The sequence below is a fragment of the Staurois parvus genome, unplaced genomic scaffold (assembly GCF_062004578.1).
Source record: "Staurois parvus isolate SC_StPar_1 unplaced genomic scaffold, SC_StPar_1.0 ptg000574l, whole genome shotgun sequence".
Taxonomy (NCBI): domain Eukaryota; kingdom Metazoa; phylum Chordata; class Amphibia; order Anura; family Ranidae; genus Staurois; species Staurois parvus.
The window spans coordinates 5,808,792-5,826,620 of record NW_028318370.1 but is presented as its reverse complement, the minus strand read 5'-3'; the positions used below and the strand labels follow the sequence as shown (position 1 = coordinate 5,826,620).

General features: G+C 48.7%; 1 protein-coding gene across 1 annotated transcript in view; it reads right to left on the bottom strand.

The window, feature by feature from the left end:
* Window positions 1–10,565, bottom strand: part of LOC149450486 (uncharacterized) — an 80,122-nt gene extending 69,557 nt beyond the window's left edge. Inside the window, exon 1 of the mRNA XM_089691934.1 lies at window positions 10,429–10,565. Within this exon, the coding sequence (XP_089548060.1) occupies window positions 10,429–10,486 (58 nt within the window). The 5' untranslated portion in view covers window positions 10,487–10,565. The remainder of the gene's footprint in view (window positions 1–10,428) is intronic.
* Between the last annotated feature and the right edge of the window lie 7,264 nt (window positions 10,566–17,829).

The following is a 17,829-nucleotide window of genomic DNA, read 5'->3' as shown; positions in this document are numbered from 1 at the left end:
TAAAAACACATTACCACCACTTAGTAAGGGTGTACTGCATGGATCAGAGAATGGAGCCAAGACATGCGTCCGACCTGAAGTGGGTCACCGGAAATGACGTACTGACGCGTTGCGTCACGCCCTCGTGACTTCCTCAGAGTAGCATTTTTATTTGCTTATTGTTCTTTGGAACAGGCTAACAAAATTAAAAGGGAAGACCTGCTAGTAAAACAACAAAACAAAGATAGGAAAGTAGGGGATGTGACCTTTGTAATGGGTTATTCGAGTCAATTTAAATTGGTGGAAAGGATTATTAAAACGTATTGGCCGATTCTAAAAAGAGATGAGGTCCTAAATAAAATACATCCAAGGAGGCCCATGTTTATCTAAGGGAAGCCACCAACATTAAGAAATAGACTAGTTAAAAATGTCCCTGATATACCAAGGAAGAAGGTAACCTTTTTGGATAGGGTGGGGTTCGTCAAATGTAAACGATGTACAGCTGTAAACATCTGAAAGGTGATAACAATAGATACTATAACAGCTTTCTATCATGTTCTAATGGTTCATCATATAAAATTAAAAAGTTTATATCGTGTGATAGTACCCATGTTACGTATTTGCTGGAGTGTTCTTGTAACTTCCAGTACATAGGGAGAACCACCAGGAAATTATCTGTAAGATTAGGTGAACATATTAGAAATATTAAAAAAGGGTTTAAATATCACAGTTTGTCACACCATTTTAGAGTGTGCCATAATAGGGACCCGACATCTTTAAGATTCTGTTGAATAGATAGGATTGATGCTCCGTGGAGAGAGGGTGATATGGTTAAAAAATATATCACAAAATGAAACTAAATGGATTTACCAAATGGGGACACTAATTTCGAAGGGGTTAAATGCAGAGATCGATATAAATTGTTTCTTGTCTGATTGGTAAAGGAACTGAGTGTAATTTATGCCCTATAAGTGGTTGTAATTAATTGTATTTTATATTTTTATTTTAATTTATATTTATTTTCATTTTTATTTTTTATTGTATTATATTTTTTCTATATTTCTTTATTTTTTATATTTTTTTATATTTTATTCTTATTTGTTATGGGCACATATGATGGTGCTTATAAATAACTGAGAGTAATAAATTGCATTCATTATCCATGTGGGGTTGTGGTAATTCCTCTAATTTTAACCATTTGATAATTGTGTGTATAATACCGTATTAAGATTAACCGACTTTGTAATAGTATAGACATTGGATTACCAAGTGTGAAGGAATCCCACACTGGTGAGCAGAGGATGATGTTTTAGGCATAAGCGTCTATTGGGGATTAGCATAATGTATGATAGGGGAGGTGCCCTGGGCTGTATAAAAAGTGGCTGATGACTGGGAGTGATGTCTTGAAAACGCCCTGTGGGTGGGGCGAAACGCGTCAATGCACTTCCGGTCTGCCGTCAATACGATCTACGTAACTTCCAGTGAGTGGAAGCACGTTGAGGGGTGCGTTTCAAGCGGCCATCTTTGAGGTTGGAATACATGGTCATCCTCTGCCAAACTGCAAGTCCGTGAGGTTCCTGCTATTACTGTGGATATGAGGATATGTGTGAGCCAATGAGGCTAATAAACAAATGCTTTTAACTTTCCTTGAACATGTCAGTGGCCTGGTATTACTTTTACTTTATTGAATGTTACTGGCAGTATTACACTATGGTATTTCTTTTTCTTGCACTGCGGGGGAGCTCTTTAAGGAGTGAGTTGGAGGAGAGCATCATATCAGTCAAGGTGGATAAAGAGTTCTGGAGAATTTAGAGGGGGCATAGGATCCCTAAAATCCTAAAAGGCGCAATACCCACCAATATCTGGTGAGTGCGGTTGATGTTGATTTTTCACTGGTGGATGGTGGAAGCACAATTTCTTTGGGAGAAGATTTGTTTGTTGTATTTATTATACACCTTTGGGAAGAAGGACTTTTTCATTTATTTATGACACAATTATTTACGAACACTTTAGATATTGATAAATGTCAATTTATGGTGAAGAGGTTTGTGTTTTGCGCTGTTTATGTATTTTTCTTTATTTTAAATAACTATTGCATTTATTTTTATAGTTATTTAATCTGAGATCTTAATTTTATTAATTTCATTCCTCAGTCATTTTATATATATTTTTTATGTATGATTAAATATCATTTTATGTTTTGTATTGCTAATATGGATTTTATTTTTGGATATATCTTTTGTTTAATTTTACATATCTCATCAGGCTTTTATATTTTATTGATTTTTTTTATTAATGTCATACATTTGTATTATAGGACTCACACACAGCATTGTTTTATACAATATATCTTTATATATATATATATATATATCAGGGTGGATAAAAATCAATGATTTGTTTAGAAAAATAAAAAAAATCTGATTTTTTTTATTTAAATCTGATTTTTTTTATTTAAATTGGATTTGTTTAAATAAAATGCTTTTTGAGGAAAATATATTACCATCCAAAGGTTATTCCATCATGAAATAAAGATTTGTTTTATAATTATGTAGAATAAGGATTTTTTTGGTAAATAAATTCCATGAATCCATTCACAATGTCATGCTCTTCCAGAGGTTTTTGTAAGATTATTGGGCAGTTTCTCTGCCTACAAGATATTGGTGTCCGTTTGTGAACCAGAGAATAGCTGCGATTCAACGGATCTCAGCTATTCTCTGGTCATTCACAGTTTATAACACTCAGGAGATCCTGTCAGCCCTTCTCTGGAGATCTGTGTTCTCCGTCCAGATTCTCCAGCCCAGAGCTGGAGAATCAGAGGGACCGAAAACTAAGCAGAGATAATTTACCTCTGCTTAGTAAACTGGTCTTTTACTATAATCTGGAGAGATTATAGTAAAATGAGCCGTTTTTCACAGTTTGTAGACCGTTATCCAGCGTTTGGAAACCGTTCTCCCTTCGTTCGGAGAACTGCTTCATAAACTGCATTCACAGGAGAACTTTGTTCTCCGAGAATGCCGGAGAACTGAGCAGCGATCTATTACCTCTGGTTCACAAACGGACACCATTATCACAGATGTTTGGTTTACTTTTGTAGTTCTCAAAACTGAATTTGACTCAGCGGAGATCACATGCCTCTTCTTCACAGCAAAAATGTTATAACATGAACAGAGTTAAGAAAAAGACCTTCATCCTAACTTCTACAAACCTATGAATACAGAATCAACCCCTTCACTGCTAAGTTTCAAGAAGTTCAGTGAATAGAATAGAAACAATATTTTTCTGATTGTTTGGAGTGGAATAGATCTGCACAAGAAGGAAGTGAAACTAAGTGTGAGGAGGAAGGGGCTGACAGTCTAAGTTTCTTAAAATATATACATTTTGTTTAGCCAAATTAGTTAACAAACATGGATGTTTAAGCAAATCACATATGCTGGAATGTTATTGTTTCAGATGAATAAATCTATTTAAATTGTTATTATTAAGGTAATGATTATTTTTCTCCTTCCTAAGTACAACAGAAAAGTTGTCCAAATATGAATGATTAACCTATTAAACTGGGGATAAAAAAACTAATATGAAAAGTTGTTATTCTAAAAATCTTCATCTATTTGCATATTAAAGTTATACCAGCAAGAATTAGTCTTTATGTAGAAAACTAGGATTTACATCAAGCCTTACTGACTAGTGATTTAAATCAAATCCACCCTGATATATATATATATATATATATATATATATATATATATATATATCCCTTTATCATTTGGATAATTTTTCTTGCTATATCAGGGACTTGTAGTCCCAATATATGACTTATGCTGGCCTTCTATTATTTAGAGTCCCGTTATCACGGCGTCTCTATATAGTGGGCTACTGGAAAATGGTGACTTTGTTGCTTCCGGTCTCGTTTTTTAGAATATAATCACATTGTAGATACTCTTATAACACCATTAAGCAAGAATTTAATAACATAACTGTTCCCATTGAATTTGAGGCAGTATATGTGCTTTTTTCTTTCCCCAATGCTGTTGTGTTCTCTCTGTTGAGAAGTCCAGTTTTTATTCAGTTCGCGCATGCGTGAGTTGGGCAAGATGGCGCCTTTTCACTCAACCGGGCATGCGCGTGAGCCCTTTGTAAGCAGGACTTTCGCAGCTAGCACGCTCCCTTTGAAAACGTGCACTAGCACGAAACGCGTTAGAGAGGAGCCCAGCTACTGAAGTCACACCACACAGGCCGCAAGGAAGGCCGGCGGCCATCTTTACTATTGCTTGTAGCCAGATGTGAGTGTATTATCTATCACATTCCTTGAATAATAAAAAATACTGCACTATCAAAGATTCTTTTTCTGGCTCGTTATTCAACAAGCCCCTAAGGTGGAATCCTGCAAATACACCCACTATATTCCCAGTATTGGTCTCTAACATCGGACTTAATGCCCCTGGAACCTGTGAGTGAGGTCTGCTGATCACCTGACGTGCGCCAGATGATTCGTAACACCCCCATCCGTATCCAGATGACCATGATGGGATTTATATACACAAATGCGTTTTTATATTATGCTTCTGGTTAGTGCAATATTATAGAAAAGCTTCCAGCCACCGAGTCATGGATTTCACTTATATTTATTTATTATCTTTTGCATTTGGACTTATGTCATATATGGATCACTGAAAGTCCCTATTTATTCACTTTATGTTTATGTTCACTATACCAATACGTCATAATTAGACGATACCACTGTATTGTATCATCTATAGCGCTCATTAGCGCCTACACTTATATAATTTTTTCACTTTTAATATTTGTTCTCAGCGCTGCATTTCTGCATGACATATTTATTTAAAGGGTCTGTGGTTTCACCTTAATGCTAGATGCTTGTTACCCAGCACTCGTGTTTTTATCCTTTTATCATCCTCTGCCCCCCGTCACACCACTCCCCCCCACAGTAGTATCTTCTGCCCCCCTTCACACCACTCCATACCCCCCCACCCCACAGTAGTATCTTCTGCCCCCCTTCACACACCCCCACAGTAATATCCTCTGCCCCCCTTCACACACCCCCACAGTAGTATCCTCTGCCCCCCTTCACAACACCCCCCACAGTAATATCCTCTGCCCCCCTTCACACCACTCCCCCCCAATAGTAGTATCCTCTTCCATCCTTCACACCATTCCCCCCCACCACAGTAGTATCCTCTGCCCCCCTTCACACCACTCCCCCCCACAGTGGCACAGTAGTATCCTCTGCCCCCCTTCACCCTCCCCCCATAGTAGTATCCTCTGCCCCCCTTCACACAACTCCTCCCCAACAGTAGTATCCTCTGCCATCCTTCACACCATTCCCCCCCACCACAGTAGTATCCTCTGCCCCCCCTTCACACCACTCCCCCCCACAGTAGCACAGTAGTATCCTCTGCCCCCCCTTCAAACCACTCTCCCCCCACAGTAGTATCCTCTGCCCCTATTCACACACCCCCACAGTAATATCCTCTGCCCCCCTTCACACACCCCCACAGTAGTATCCTCTGCCCCCCTTCACACCCCCCCCACAGTAATATCCTCTGCCCCCCTTCACACCACTCCCCCCCAATAGTAGTATCCTCTGCCATCCTTCACACCATTCCCCCCACCACAGTAGTATCCTCTGCCCCCCATTCACACCACTCTCCCCCCACAGTAGTATCCTCTGCCCCCCTTCACACCACTACCCTTCCCCCCACAGTAGTATCCTCTGCCCCCTTCACACCACTCCCCCCCCACAGTAGTATCCTCTGCCCCCCTTCACACCCCCTCCCTCGGCACAGTAGTAACCTCTGCCCCCCTTCACATCACCCCATACACTCCCCCACAATAGTATCCTCTGCCCCCCTTCACACCACTCACCCCCACAGTAGTATTCTCTGCCTCCCCTTCACACCACTCCCCCCTACCCCACATTAGTATCATCTGCCCCCCTTCACACCTCTCCCCCCACAGTAGTATCCTCTGCCCCCCTTCACACCACTCCCCCCCCACAGTAGTATTCTCTGCCCCCCTTCTCACCACTCCATACCCCACAGTAGTATCCTCTGCCCCCCTACACACCACTACCCCCCCCCCCCCACAGTAGTATCCTCTGCTATCTTCACACCACTCACCCCCACAGTAGTATTCTCTGCCTCCCCTTCACACCACTCCCCCCTACCCCACATTAGTATCATCTGCCCCCCTTCACACCTCTCCCCCCACAGTAGTATCCTCTGCCCCCCTTCACACCACTCCCCCCCCACAGTAGTATTCTCTGCCCCCCTTCTCACCACTCCATACCCCACAGTAGTATCCTCTGCCCCCCTACACACCACTACCCCTCCCCCCCCACAGTAGTATCCTCTGCTATCTTCACACCACTTCCCCCCACAGTAGTATCCTCTGACCTCCTTCACACCCCCCTTTGGCACAGTAGTATCCTCTTCCACTCTTCACACCTCTCCCCCCCCCAAGTAGTATCCTCTGCCCCCTTCACACCTCTCCCCCCACCCCACAGTAACATCTTCTGCCCCCTTCACACCACTCCCCCCCCCCACAGTAGTATCCTCTACCTCCCTTCACACCCCTCCCCCCCACACAGTAGTATCTTCTGCCCCCATCACATCACTCCTCCCCCACAGTAGTATCCTTTGCCCCCCTTCACACCACTCCATACCCCCAACCCAATAGAAGTATCCTCTGCCACCCTTCACACCTCTCCCCCCCCACAGTAGTAAACTCCGCCCACCCTTCACACCATTCTCCCCCTTACAGCGGTATCCTCTGCCCCCCTTCACACCACTACCCCTCCCCCCCACAGTAGTATCCTCTGCCATATTCACACCACTCCCCCCCACAGTAGTGTCCTCTGACCCCCTTCGGCACAGTAGTATCCTCTGCCCCCCTTCACACCACCCCATACCCCCCTTCGGCACAGTAGTATCCTCTGCCCCCCTTCACACCACCCCATACCCCCCACAATAGTATCCTCTTCCACCCTTCACACCTCTCCCCCCCCCCCCCCAAGTACTATCCTCTGCCCCCTTCACAACACCCCCCACCCCACAGTAGCATCCTCTGCCCCCTTCACACAACTCCTCCCCCCACAGTAGTATCCTCTACCTCCCTTCACACCACTCCATACCCCCCAACCCCACAGAAGCATCCTCTGCCCCCCTTCACACCACTCACCCCCACAGTAGAATGGTAGTATCCTCTTTCCCCATTCACACACCCCCACAGTAGTGTCCCCTGTCCCCCTTCACACCACTCCCTCCCCCTACAGTAGTATCCTCTGCCCCCCCCCCACAGTAGTATCCTCTGCCCCCTTCACCCCCCCCCCACAGTAGTATTCTCTGCCCCCTTTCACACCACTCCCCCCTCCCCACAGTAGTATCTTCCGCTCCCCTTCATGCCACTCGTCCCCCACAGTAGTATCCTTTGCATCCTCTTCACACCACTCCCCCACAGTAGTATCCTCTGCCCCCTTCACACCACTCCATACTCCCCCACCGCACAGTAGTATTCTCTGTCCCCCTTCCCACCATTCCCCCCCCACAGTAGTATCCTCTGCCCCCCTTCCCACCATCCCCCCCACAGTAGTATCCTCTGCCACCTTTCACACCTCTCCCCCCACAGTAGTAATCTCTGCCCCCCTTCACACCAGTTCCACCCACAGTACTTTCCTCTGCCCCCCTTCACACCACCACTACCCCCACCCACAGTAGTATCCTCTGCACTCTTCACACCACTCCCCCCCCAGAGTAGTATCCTCTGCCCCCCTTCACACACACCCTCGGCACAGTAGTATCTTCTGCCCCCACCACTCCCAACCCCCCACAGTATCCTCTGCCCCCTTCACACCACTCCCCCCCACTACTGTAGTATCCTATGCCCCCTTCACACACTCCCCCCCCCCCCACACAATATATCCTCTGTCCCCCGTCACACCACTCCCCCCCCCACAGTAGTATCCTCTGCCACCCATCACACCACTCCCCCACAGTAGTATCCTCTGCACCCGTAACACCCCCCCCCACAGTGTAGTACCCTCTGCCCCCTTTCACAGCACCCCCAACACACACAGTATCCTCTGCTCTCTTCACTCCACTTCCCCCCCCCCACAGTAGCATCCTCTGCCACCCATCACTCCACTCCCCCCCCCACAGTAGCATCCTCTGCCCCCCCCCTTCCTCCCACCCCTATATACACAGTAGTGTCCTCTGCAACCCCCCCCCCCGCCCCCCATAGCAGAGTCCTCTGCAGGTATAGTGTGCTGGGACTTGTAGCTCTACAGAGACCCCCACAGTAGTATCCTCTGCCCCCTTCACCCCCCCCCACAGTAGTATTCTCTGCCCCCTTTCACACCACTCCCCCCTCCCCACAGTAGTATCTTCCGCTCCCCTTCATGCCACTCGTCCCCCACAGTAGTATCCTTTGCATCCTCTTCACACCACTCCCCCCTCCCCCACAGTAGTATCCTCTGCCCCCTTCACACCACTCCATACTCCCCCACCGCACAGTAGTATTCTCTGTCCCCCTTCCCACCACTCCCCCCCCCCACAGTAGTATCCTCTGCCCCCCTTCCCACCATCCCCCCCACAGTAGTATCCTCTGCCACCTTTCACACCTCTCCCCCCACAGTAGTAATCTCTGCCCCCCTTTACACCAGTTCCACCCACAGTAGTTTCCTCTGCCCCCCTTCACACCACCACTACCCCCACCCACAGTAGTATCCTCTGCACTCTTCACACCACTCCCCCCCCCCCCCCAGAGTAGTATCCTCTGCCCCCCTTCACACACACCCTCGGCACAGTAGTATCTTCTGCCCCCACCACTCCCAACCCCCCACAGTATCCTCTGCCCCCTTCACACCACTCCCCCCCACTACTGTAGTATCCTATGCCCCCTTCACACACTCCCCCCCCCCACACAATATATCCTCTGTCCCCCTTCACACCACTCCCCCCCCCCCACAGTAGTATCCTCTGCCACCCATCACACCACTCCCCCCCCACAGTAGTATCCTCTGCACCCGTAACACCCCCCCCTCACAGTGTAGTACCCTCTGCCCCCTTTCACAGCACCCCCAACACACACACTATCCTCTGCTCTCTTCACTCCACTTCCCCTTCCCACAGTAGCATCCTCTGCCACCCATCACTCCACTCCCCCCCCCCCACAGTATCATCCTCTGCCCCCCCCCCTTCCTCCCACCCCTATATACACAGTAGTGTCCTCTGCAACCCCCGCCCCCCATAGCATAGTCCTCTGCAGGTACAGTGTGCTGGGACTTGTAGCTCTACAGAGACCCCCACAGTAGTAACCTCTGCCCCCCCTTCACACTACTACCCCCCTTCCACAGTAGTATCCTCTGACCCCCTTCACACCACTCCATACCCCCCCCCCCCCCACAATAGTATCCTTTGCCACCCTTCACTCCACTCTCCCACACAGTAGTAACCTCCTCCACCCCTTCACACCACTCCCTCCCCACCCCACAGTAGCATCCTCTGCCCCCTTCACACCACTCCCTCCCCACCCCACAGTAGTATCCTCTGCCTCCCATCACACCACTGCACCCCCATAGTAGTATCTTCTGCCCCCATCACCCCCCCCCCAAAAACAGTAGTATTCTCTGCCACCCCCCCACATCACCCCCCCAAAAAAACAGTAGTATCCACTGCCCCCCTGCATACCTCTTCCCCTCACAGTAGTAACCACTGCCGCCCATCACACCACTCCCCCCTCACAGTATCCTCTGCCCCCGTTCACACCAGTCTCTCCAACCATCCCACAGTAGTATCCTCTGCCACCCATCTCACCACTCCCCCACAGTAGTATCCTCTGCCACCCTACACCCCCCCCCCCATAGTAGCATCTTCTGCCCCCCCTTCCTCCCACATTGTGGTGTCCTCTGTCACCTTTCACACCATCCCCCTCCCATAGTAATGTATTTTGCCTCCCCCTACACTGTAGTGTCCTCTGCCCCCCCCCCCCCCCCCAGCTATGTTCCCTGCCCCCCCCCCCCCTCCACTACTGTTCCTGCCCTCCCCTACAGTACTGTCCTCTGGCCCCCCCATAAAATTTGTGTCCTCTCCCTCACCCCCATACACACAATAATGTCCTCTGCAAACACTCCCACCCCCCATAGCAGAGTCCTCTGCAGGTATAGTGTGCTGGGATTTGTAGCTCTTCAGAGACAGAGGAAAGGCAGGTATAGTGTGCTGGGGCTTGTAGTTCTACAAAGAGGAATGAGGCAGGTATAGTGTGCTGGGACTTGTAGTTCTTCAGAGACAGAGGAAAGGCAGGTATAGTGTGCTGGAACATGTACTTGAATCCAATGTGAGCTGTGTTCTCGTACTCTTCCAACTGTGTCTGTGAAATGGCCAAATGTTCATTTCCTCCTATCCACCCCCCCCCCCCCCATACCCCCTTTACCTTGTCCCCGTACCGGGCAGAAGACCCCCAGAAGGAGCAGCACATCGCGGAGCCACATCACAGCGGAGAGACTGAGAGCCCGGAGACAGCAAGTGCACGAGAAAGGTACACGGCACGCCCCCTACTGGGCGGGGATGGGGAGAGGAGAGGAAGGAGAGAGATTCCGAGAAGAGGGGAATAAAGGGAGAGGAAAGAGGAGAGGGAAGGAAGGGGAGAGGAAAGAGGAGAGGGAAGGAAGGGGAGAGGAAAGAGGAGAGGGAAGGGGAGAGGAAAGATGAGAAAGAAGAAAGGAGAGAGGATGAAAGGGAGAGGGAAGAAGATAGGAGAGGGGAAGAAAGAGAGAGGAGAGGGAAGGAAAAAAGAGGAGAGGGAAGGAAGGGGAGGGAAGAAGATAGGAGAGGGAAGAAGAAAGGAGAGGGGAAGAAAGAGAGAGGAGAGGGAAGATAAGAGGAGAGGGGAAGAAAGAGAGAGGAGAGGGAAAAAAGGGGAGAGAAGACGGAAGAAGAGAGGAGAGGGGAAGAAAGGGAGAGGAGAGAGAAAAAAGGGGAGAGAAGACGGAAGAAGAGAGGAGAGGGAAGAAGAGAGGAGACGGGAAGAAAAGGGAAGTGGAGAGGAGAGAGAGAGGATCTGTGATCAGCAATGCACAAAAAAAGGAGTTAGCACATTTCTGTTGCTTCTCATAGCTGTGCAGATTCTGTCTAGACCAGCAATGGGCAAACTACGGCCCGGCGGACCTTTTAATCCGGCCCGGCGGACCTTTTAATCCGGCCCGCGGAGCTAGGCTCCCGCAAGGCCAGTGGTCGGCAAGCCGCAGCTCTTTACAAACTTAGATGCGGCTCTCCTGTGTGCCGGGCGCCCGCTCCCCTCCCTCCTCTCGGGCGGGCGGCCTCCTCTCCTCCTCTCCCCTCCCCTCCTCTCGGATGGCCGCCCCCCTCTCGGATGGCCGCCCCCTCCCTCCTCTCGGGCGTCAGGACTCTGCAGCTGTCAGGATGTAGGCGGGGCAGCCAGGATGTAGACGGGGCAGCGTGACGAACTCTTCTCCTCACAGTCCTCCCTGAAGACCAGAACGGCGCGGGAATACGAGAGGGACGCGCGGAGCAAAGGTAAGTGAATTGACACAGGGGGGACTTACTATATGGGGGACTTACTATATGGGGGATGAATTACTATATGGGGGACTTACTATATGGGGGACTTACTATATGGGGGATGAATTACTATATGGGGGACTTACTATATGGGGGACTTACTATATGGGGGATGAATTACTATATGGGGGACTTACTATATGGGGGACTTACTATATGGGGGACTTACTATATGGGGGATGAATTACTATATGGGGGACTTACTATATGGGGAATGAATTACTATATGGAGGACTTACTATATGGGGAATGAATTACTATAGGGGGGACTTACTATATGGGGAATGAATTACTATATGGAGGACTTACTATATGGGGAATGAATTACTATATGGAGGACTTACTATATGGGGAATGAATTACTATATGGGGGATGAATTACTATATGGAGGACTTACTATATGGGGAATGAATTACTATATGGAGGACTTACTATATGGGGAATGAATTACTATATGGGGGATGAATTACTATATGGAGGACTTACTATATGGGGAATGAATTACTATATGGGGGATGAATTACTATATGGAGGACTTACTATATGGGGAATGAATTACTATATGGGGGATGAATTACTATATGGAGGACTTACTATATGGGGAATGAATTACTATATGGGGGATGAATTACTATATGGAGGACTTACTATATGGGGAATGAATTACTATATGGGGGACTTACTATATGGGGGACTTACTATATGGGGGATGAATTACTATATGGGGGACTTACTATATGGGGGATGAATTACTATATGGGGGATGAATTACTATGTGGGGGATGAATTACTATGGGGGATGAATTACTATATGGGGGATGAATTACTATATGGGGGATGAATTGCTATATGGGGGATGAATTACTATGGGGGACTAATTACTATATGGGGGACAAATTACTATATGGGGGATGAATTACTATGCTTACTATGGGGGAATATTACTATACTTACTATGGATGACACATACACATCATTCATCTACTGTTGGTCCGGCCCCCGGGTCCAATATATGAACCCATTGCGGCCCTCAAGTCAAAAAGTTTGCCCACCCCTGGTCTAGACAATAAACCACGGAGAGTCTGCAGACTCTGCCACCCTTGTTTGTGATCCCAATATTTAATACAGATCAGAGGTTCTCAGCCACCGGCCTTGGCTTGCTGTGGCCTCCCTCCACCATGTCCTCCAGCCAGCTGCAGACCCCACAACCTACCACAGTGCATTTAAGCTCCCATAATGCCACCAAAGTCCCCACAGTGACCCTCAACCAGTCACAGTGTCCATGGGCCCCATGAGAGCCCTCAGCCACCACAGTGCCTCCCAATTTCCAAAAGCGTTACCCAGACTGCTGCAGAACCTTCAGCCCCCCATAGTGCCACCTAAGCTACTGCAGTACCCCCCCCCCCCCTCAGCCTGCTGCAGTGCCTTCAGGCTCCCATAGTGCCCCCCTCCTACAATGTCTCCAGGTCCCTTAGGACCTCTGAGGCCCTAAAGCACCTCCCACATTCTACACAGCCTCCCACTGTGACACCCAGCCAGTTACAGAGCCCTCTGGCCCCCCATAGCACCCCCAGCCTTCTACAGTGCTACCCAGCCTTCTGCAGAGCCTTCAGTCTCCCATAGTGCCCCTGAGTCTCCCACAGTGCCCCTCAGGTCCTACAAGAGCCCTTAGCCCCCACAGTGCCACTTAGTCTGCTGCAGAGCTGCCTTGCCCCCTCAGTGCCCTCCCCTATCCCACTGTGCCCCTGCAAAGCCCCCAGCCTCCTCGAGAGACAATATTGCCCCCATTCACACAAAACAAATGTACTAGCAGTTTTGCTGGACAAATAGTAATACTTTTTTTTTTAATAAATACTCCCCTTGGCTTGGGAAAATAGTTGGATACAAGGATCTCATGGGGTCTGGGGGCATTGTGGGTCTCTCATGGGACCTGAGGGTACTGTGGAGATTTGAGAAGCATTGTGGTGGGTTGGGGGGCACTATAAGCAATTATGGGAGGTTGGAGGCACTACGGGGGCTGAAGACACTGTAGCTGGTTGGGGGCATTGTAGGAGGCTAGGCGGCACTGTTGGAGATTGGGGGCACTGTGGGGGCTGACTGCTCTCATAGGACCTGGGAGTACTGTGGGGATTTGAGAGGAACTGTGGAGGGTTTGGGGCCACTGTGGGCAATTATGGGAGGTTGGAGTCACTATGGGGCAGAAGACTCTGCAGCAGGCTGGGGGCATTGTAGGAGGCTGAGCGGCACTGAGGGAGACTTGGGGCACTGTAGGGTCTGAGGGCTCTCATGGGACCTGGTGGTACTCTGGGGATGTGAGAGGCATTGTGGGGGGCACTGTGGGCAATTATGGGAGGTTGGAGGCACTACAGGGGCTGAAGACTCTGTAGCAGGTTGTGGGCATTGTAGGAGGCTGGACAGCACTGTGAGAGATTGGGGGCACTGTAGGGGCTGGGGTTCTCGTGGGACCTGGGGGTACTGTGGGCATTTGAGAGGCATTGTGGGGAATTGGAGGCCACTGTGGGCATTTATGGAAGGTTAGAATCGCTATGGGGGCTGAAGACTCTGCAGCAGGCTGGGGCAATAGAAGAGGCTGGGTGCCACTGTTGAAAATTGGGGACACTGTAGGGGCTGTCTCTCATGGAACTTGGGGGTACTGTGGGGATATGAGAGGCATTGTGGGGTTTGGGGGGCACTGTGGGCAATTATGGAAGATTTCAGGCACTATGGGACTGAAGACTCTGCAGCAGGATGGGGGCATTGTAGGAGGCTGGACAGCACTGTGAGAGATTGGGGGCACTGTAGGGGCTGGGGTTCTCATGGGATCTGTGGGTACTGTGGGGATTTGAGAGGCATTGTGGGGGTTGGGGGGCACTGTGGGCAATTATGGAAGGTTGGAGGCACTATGGGGGCTGAAGACTCTGTAGCAGGTTGGGGGCAATGTAGGAGGCTGGTCGGCACTGTGGGAGATTGGTGGCACTGTAGGGACTGAGGGCTCTCGTGGGACCTGGGGGTACTGTGGGGATTTGAGAGGCATTGCGGGGAATTGGAGGGCACCGTGGGCAATTATGGAAGGTTGGATGCACTATGAGGGCTGAAGACTCTGCAGCAGACGAGGCATTGTAGGAGGCTGGGTGGCACTTTAGAAGACTGGGGACACTGTAGGGGCTGAAGGCTCTCATGGGAAAGGGGGGGGGGTACTATGAGGATTTTAGAGTCATTGTATGCGTGTGTGTGTTTGGGGGGCGCACTTTGGGCAGTTATGGAAGGTTGGAGGCACAATGGGGGCTGAAGACTTTGCCACAGACTGGGGGCATTGTAGGAGGCTGGGTGGCACTGTGGGAGATTGGGGGCACAGTAGAGGACTGAGGGGCACTATAGGCAATTATGAGCGATTGAAGATACTATGGAAGCTGGGATGCACTGTGGTAGGATAGGGAATCTGCAGTTTGGTGAAGGCCGAGGAGGAGGGAGGCCGATCTGGAGGTTACCAGCAGGCACTCAGTGAAGATCTCAGAGCAGTAGCATTGCAGGTAGGTATATGATAGGCTAAAAGTACTGGATGAGGGGAAATGGATATAAAAGGATAAGGGCACTAATACTGTTCTTATCATATAAAGAGACCCTGTTGCCAGACAATACATTTCCATAGAAATCATCCCAAGGATTATACATTCATTTAATGCATTTTATTTGTGTTATTTCCCCATAACGTCCCCCTTGTTTAGACATCCTAAGGCCCTGTTATTGGGTGCTGCCATCTTGGATGTGATGTTAGCAGCCCCAGCAGACTCAGAGCTGTCACTCAAGTGCCCATCTATAGTATTCCCTTTCACTCCTCCCCCAGCAGCTTCGTAAAAGGTTATGAAGAGAGTTGAGGGGAGGGGCAGAGGAGCTGGACCAGCACAGAGAGTAATTATACACTCCTAGAAGAGTAGAGAGCTATGATGTGACAGTGTCTGTTTAAAGTGTACATGCAATGTGGAATGATATAGATCTTTGATATCCACAGTAAATACACGGCTCAAAAAAATTTGAAAACACATCAGATCACAATATGGAAAAATCTCCTGCTGGATATCTATACTGATATGGACGGGGTAATGTGTTAGGAACGCAAGGATGTCCCATCGTTTGATGAAAATGAAAAATATCAACCTACAGAGGACTGAATTCAACGACACCCAGAAAATCAAGGTGAACAAATGATGCAGCAGGCAAGTCCATTTTGCTGAAATTTCATTGCAGCAACTCAGTAGTTTGTATGGCCCCCACGTGTTTGTATGCATGCCTGACAAATGTAAATATAAATATAATTAAGCAAGCGCTCTATAAAAGATAGCAGCTAGTACACTACAGGAAATCACATAAACCTCAAAATAGCAAATAAATAAATGAAGTGCAGCGCTAAAATATATGAGTAATAAAACTGAAATAAAAAATTCATAAAAGTTCGTTCAATTAATAATCGTCCTCTGGATGTTGGATGGTATGAAAGATTCCTCTGTGGATTCAACAGCTCCTCCAATCAGGAGCAAAGAAAGAAGGGGTGCCAATAGTGTAGTACTTCAGTGTATTTATTGAATGGACTAAAATCATAAGTAAACATATAGGTGGAGGTACAGTACATACTATTGTAAAGGAATGCACTGACCTCAAGCAAGATGGCCGCCGGACCTCCTCGTGGTCTCGGCGGCGATGACGTCACACGCTGTCAGCTCCTCCTGAGGCCTTTCGTGCTAAGGCACATCATCAGAGGGGTTAGCTTCCCCTACCATCCAACATCCAGAGGAGGGAGCCCTGTACCCAGGCTGTGTACCCAGACTACCTAAAGGAGACCTCTGGATCCAGCAGATTAACATTACATCCAAACCTGATGACCTCTTCTTCCTGAAGGAAGACCACCATCTGCAGGCTGTTCCACACCCCATCTGGTGGAGATATATATATATGCGCATATTCTATGTGCGGTCGGTGAGTGCGAATTTTTGCCATTTATTCCCTGTCACTGGCATTGCTGTTGTGGAAGTTATTATTGGTGCCATTTACCACACTCGGTCAAGTGGACGATTATTAATTGAACAAACTTTTATGAATTATTTATTTCAGTTTTATTACTCATATATTTTAGTGCTGCACTTCATTTATTTATTTGTATGCATGCCTGACAACATCGGGACGTGCTCCTAATGAGATGATGGATGGTGTCCTGGGGGATTTCCTCCCAGATCTAGACCAGGGCATCACTGAGCTCCTGGACAGTCTGAGGTGTAACTTGGCAGCGTTGGATGGACCGAAACATGATATCTCAGAGGTGTTCCATTGGATTTAGGTCAGGTGAACGAGTGGGCCATTTAATGGTATCAATTCCTTCATCCTCCAGGAACTGCCTGCATACTCTCCCCACATGAGGCTGGGCATTGTCGTGCACCAGGAGGAACTTAGGACCCACTGCACCAGGAGGAACCCAGGACACACTGCACCAGCGTAGGGTCTGACAATGGGTCCAAGGATTTCATCCCGATACCTAATGGCAGTCAGGGTGCCATTGTCTAGCCTGTAGAGGTCTGTGTGTCCCTCCATGGATATGCCTCCCCAGACCATCACTGACCCACCACCAAAACGGTCATCCTGAACGATGTTACAGGCAGCATAACGTTCTCCACGGCTTCTCCAGACCCTTTCACGTCTGTCACATGTGCTCAGGGTGAACCTGCTCTCATCTGTGAAAAGCACAGGGCGCCAGTGGTGGACCTGCCAATTCTGGTGTTCAATGGCAAATTCCAATCCAGCTCTATGGTGCCGGGCAGTGAGCACAGGGCCCCTCTAGAGGACATTGGACCCTCAGACCACCCTCATGAAGTCTGTTTCTGATTGTTTGGTCAGAGACATTCACACCAGTGGCCTGCTGGAGGTCATTTTGTAGGGCTCTGGCAGTGCTCATCCTGTTCCTCCTTGCACAAAGGAGCAGATACCGGTCCTGCTGATGGGTTAAGGACCTTCTACGGCTCTGTCCAGCTCTCCTAGAGTAACTGCCTGTCTCCTGGAATCTCCTCCATGCTCTTGAGACTGTGCTGGGAGACACAGCAAACCTTCTGGCAATGACACGTATTGATGTGCCATCCTGGAGGAGTTGGACTGCCTGTGCAACCTCTGTAGGGTCCAGGTATGGCCTCATGCTAACAGCAGTGACACTGACCCTAGCCAAATGCAAAACTAGGGAAAAACAGTCAGGAAAGATGAGTAGGGAAAAAA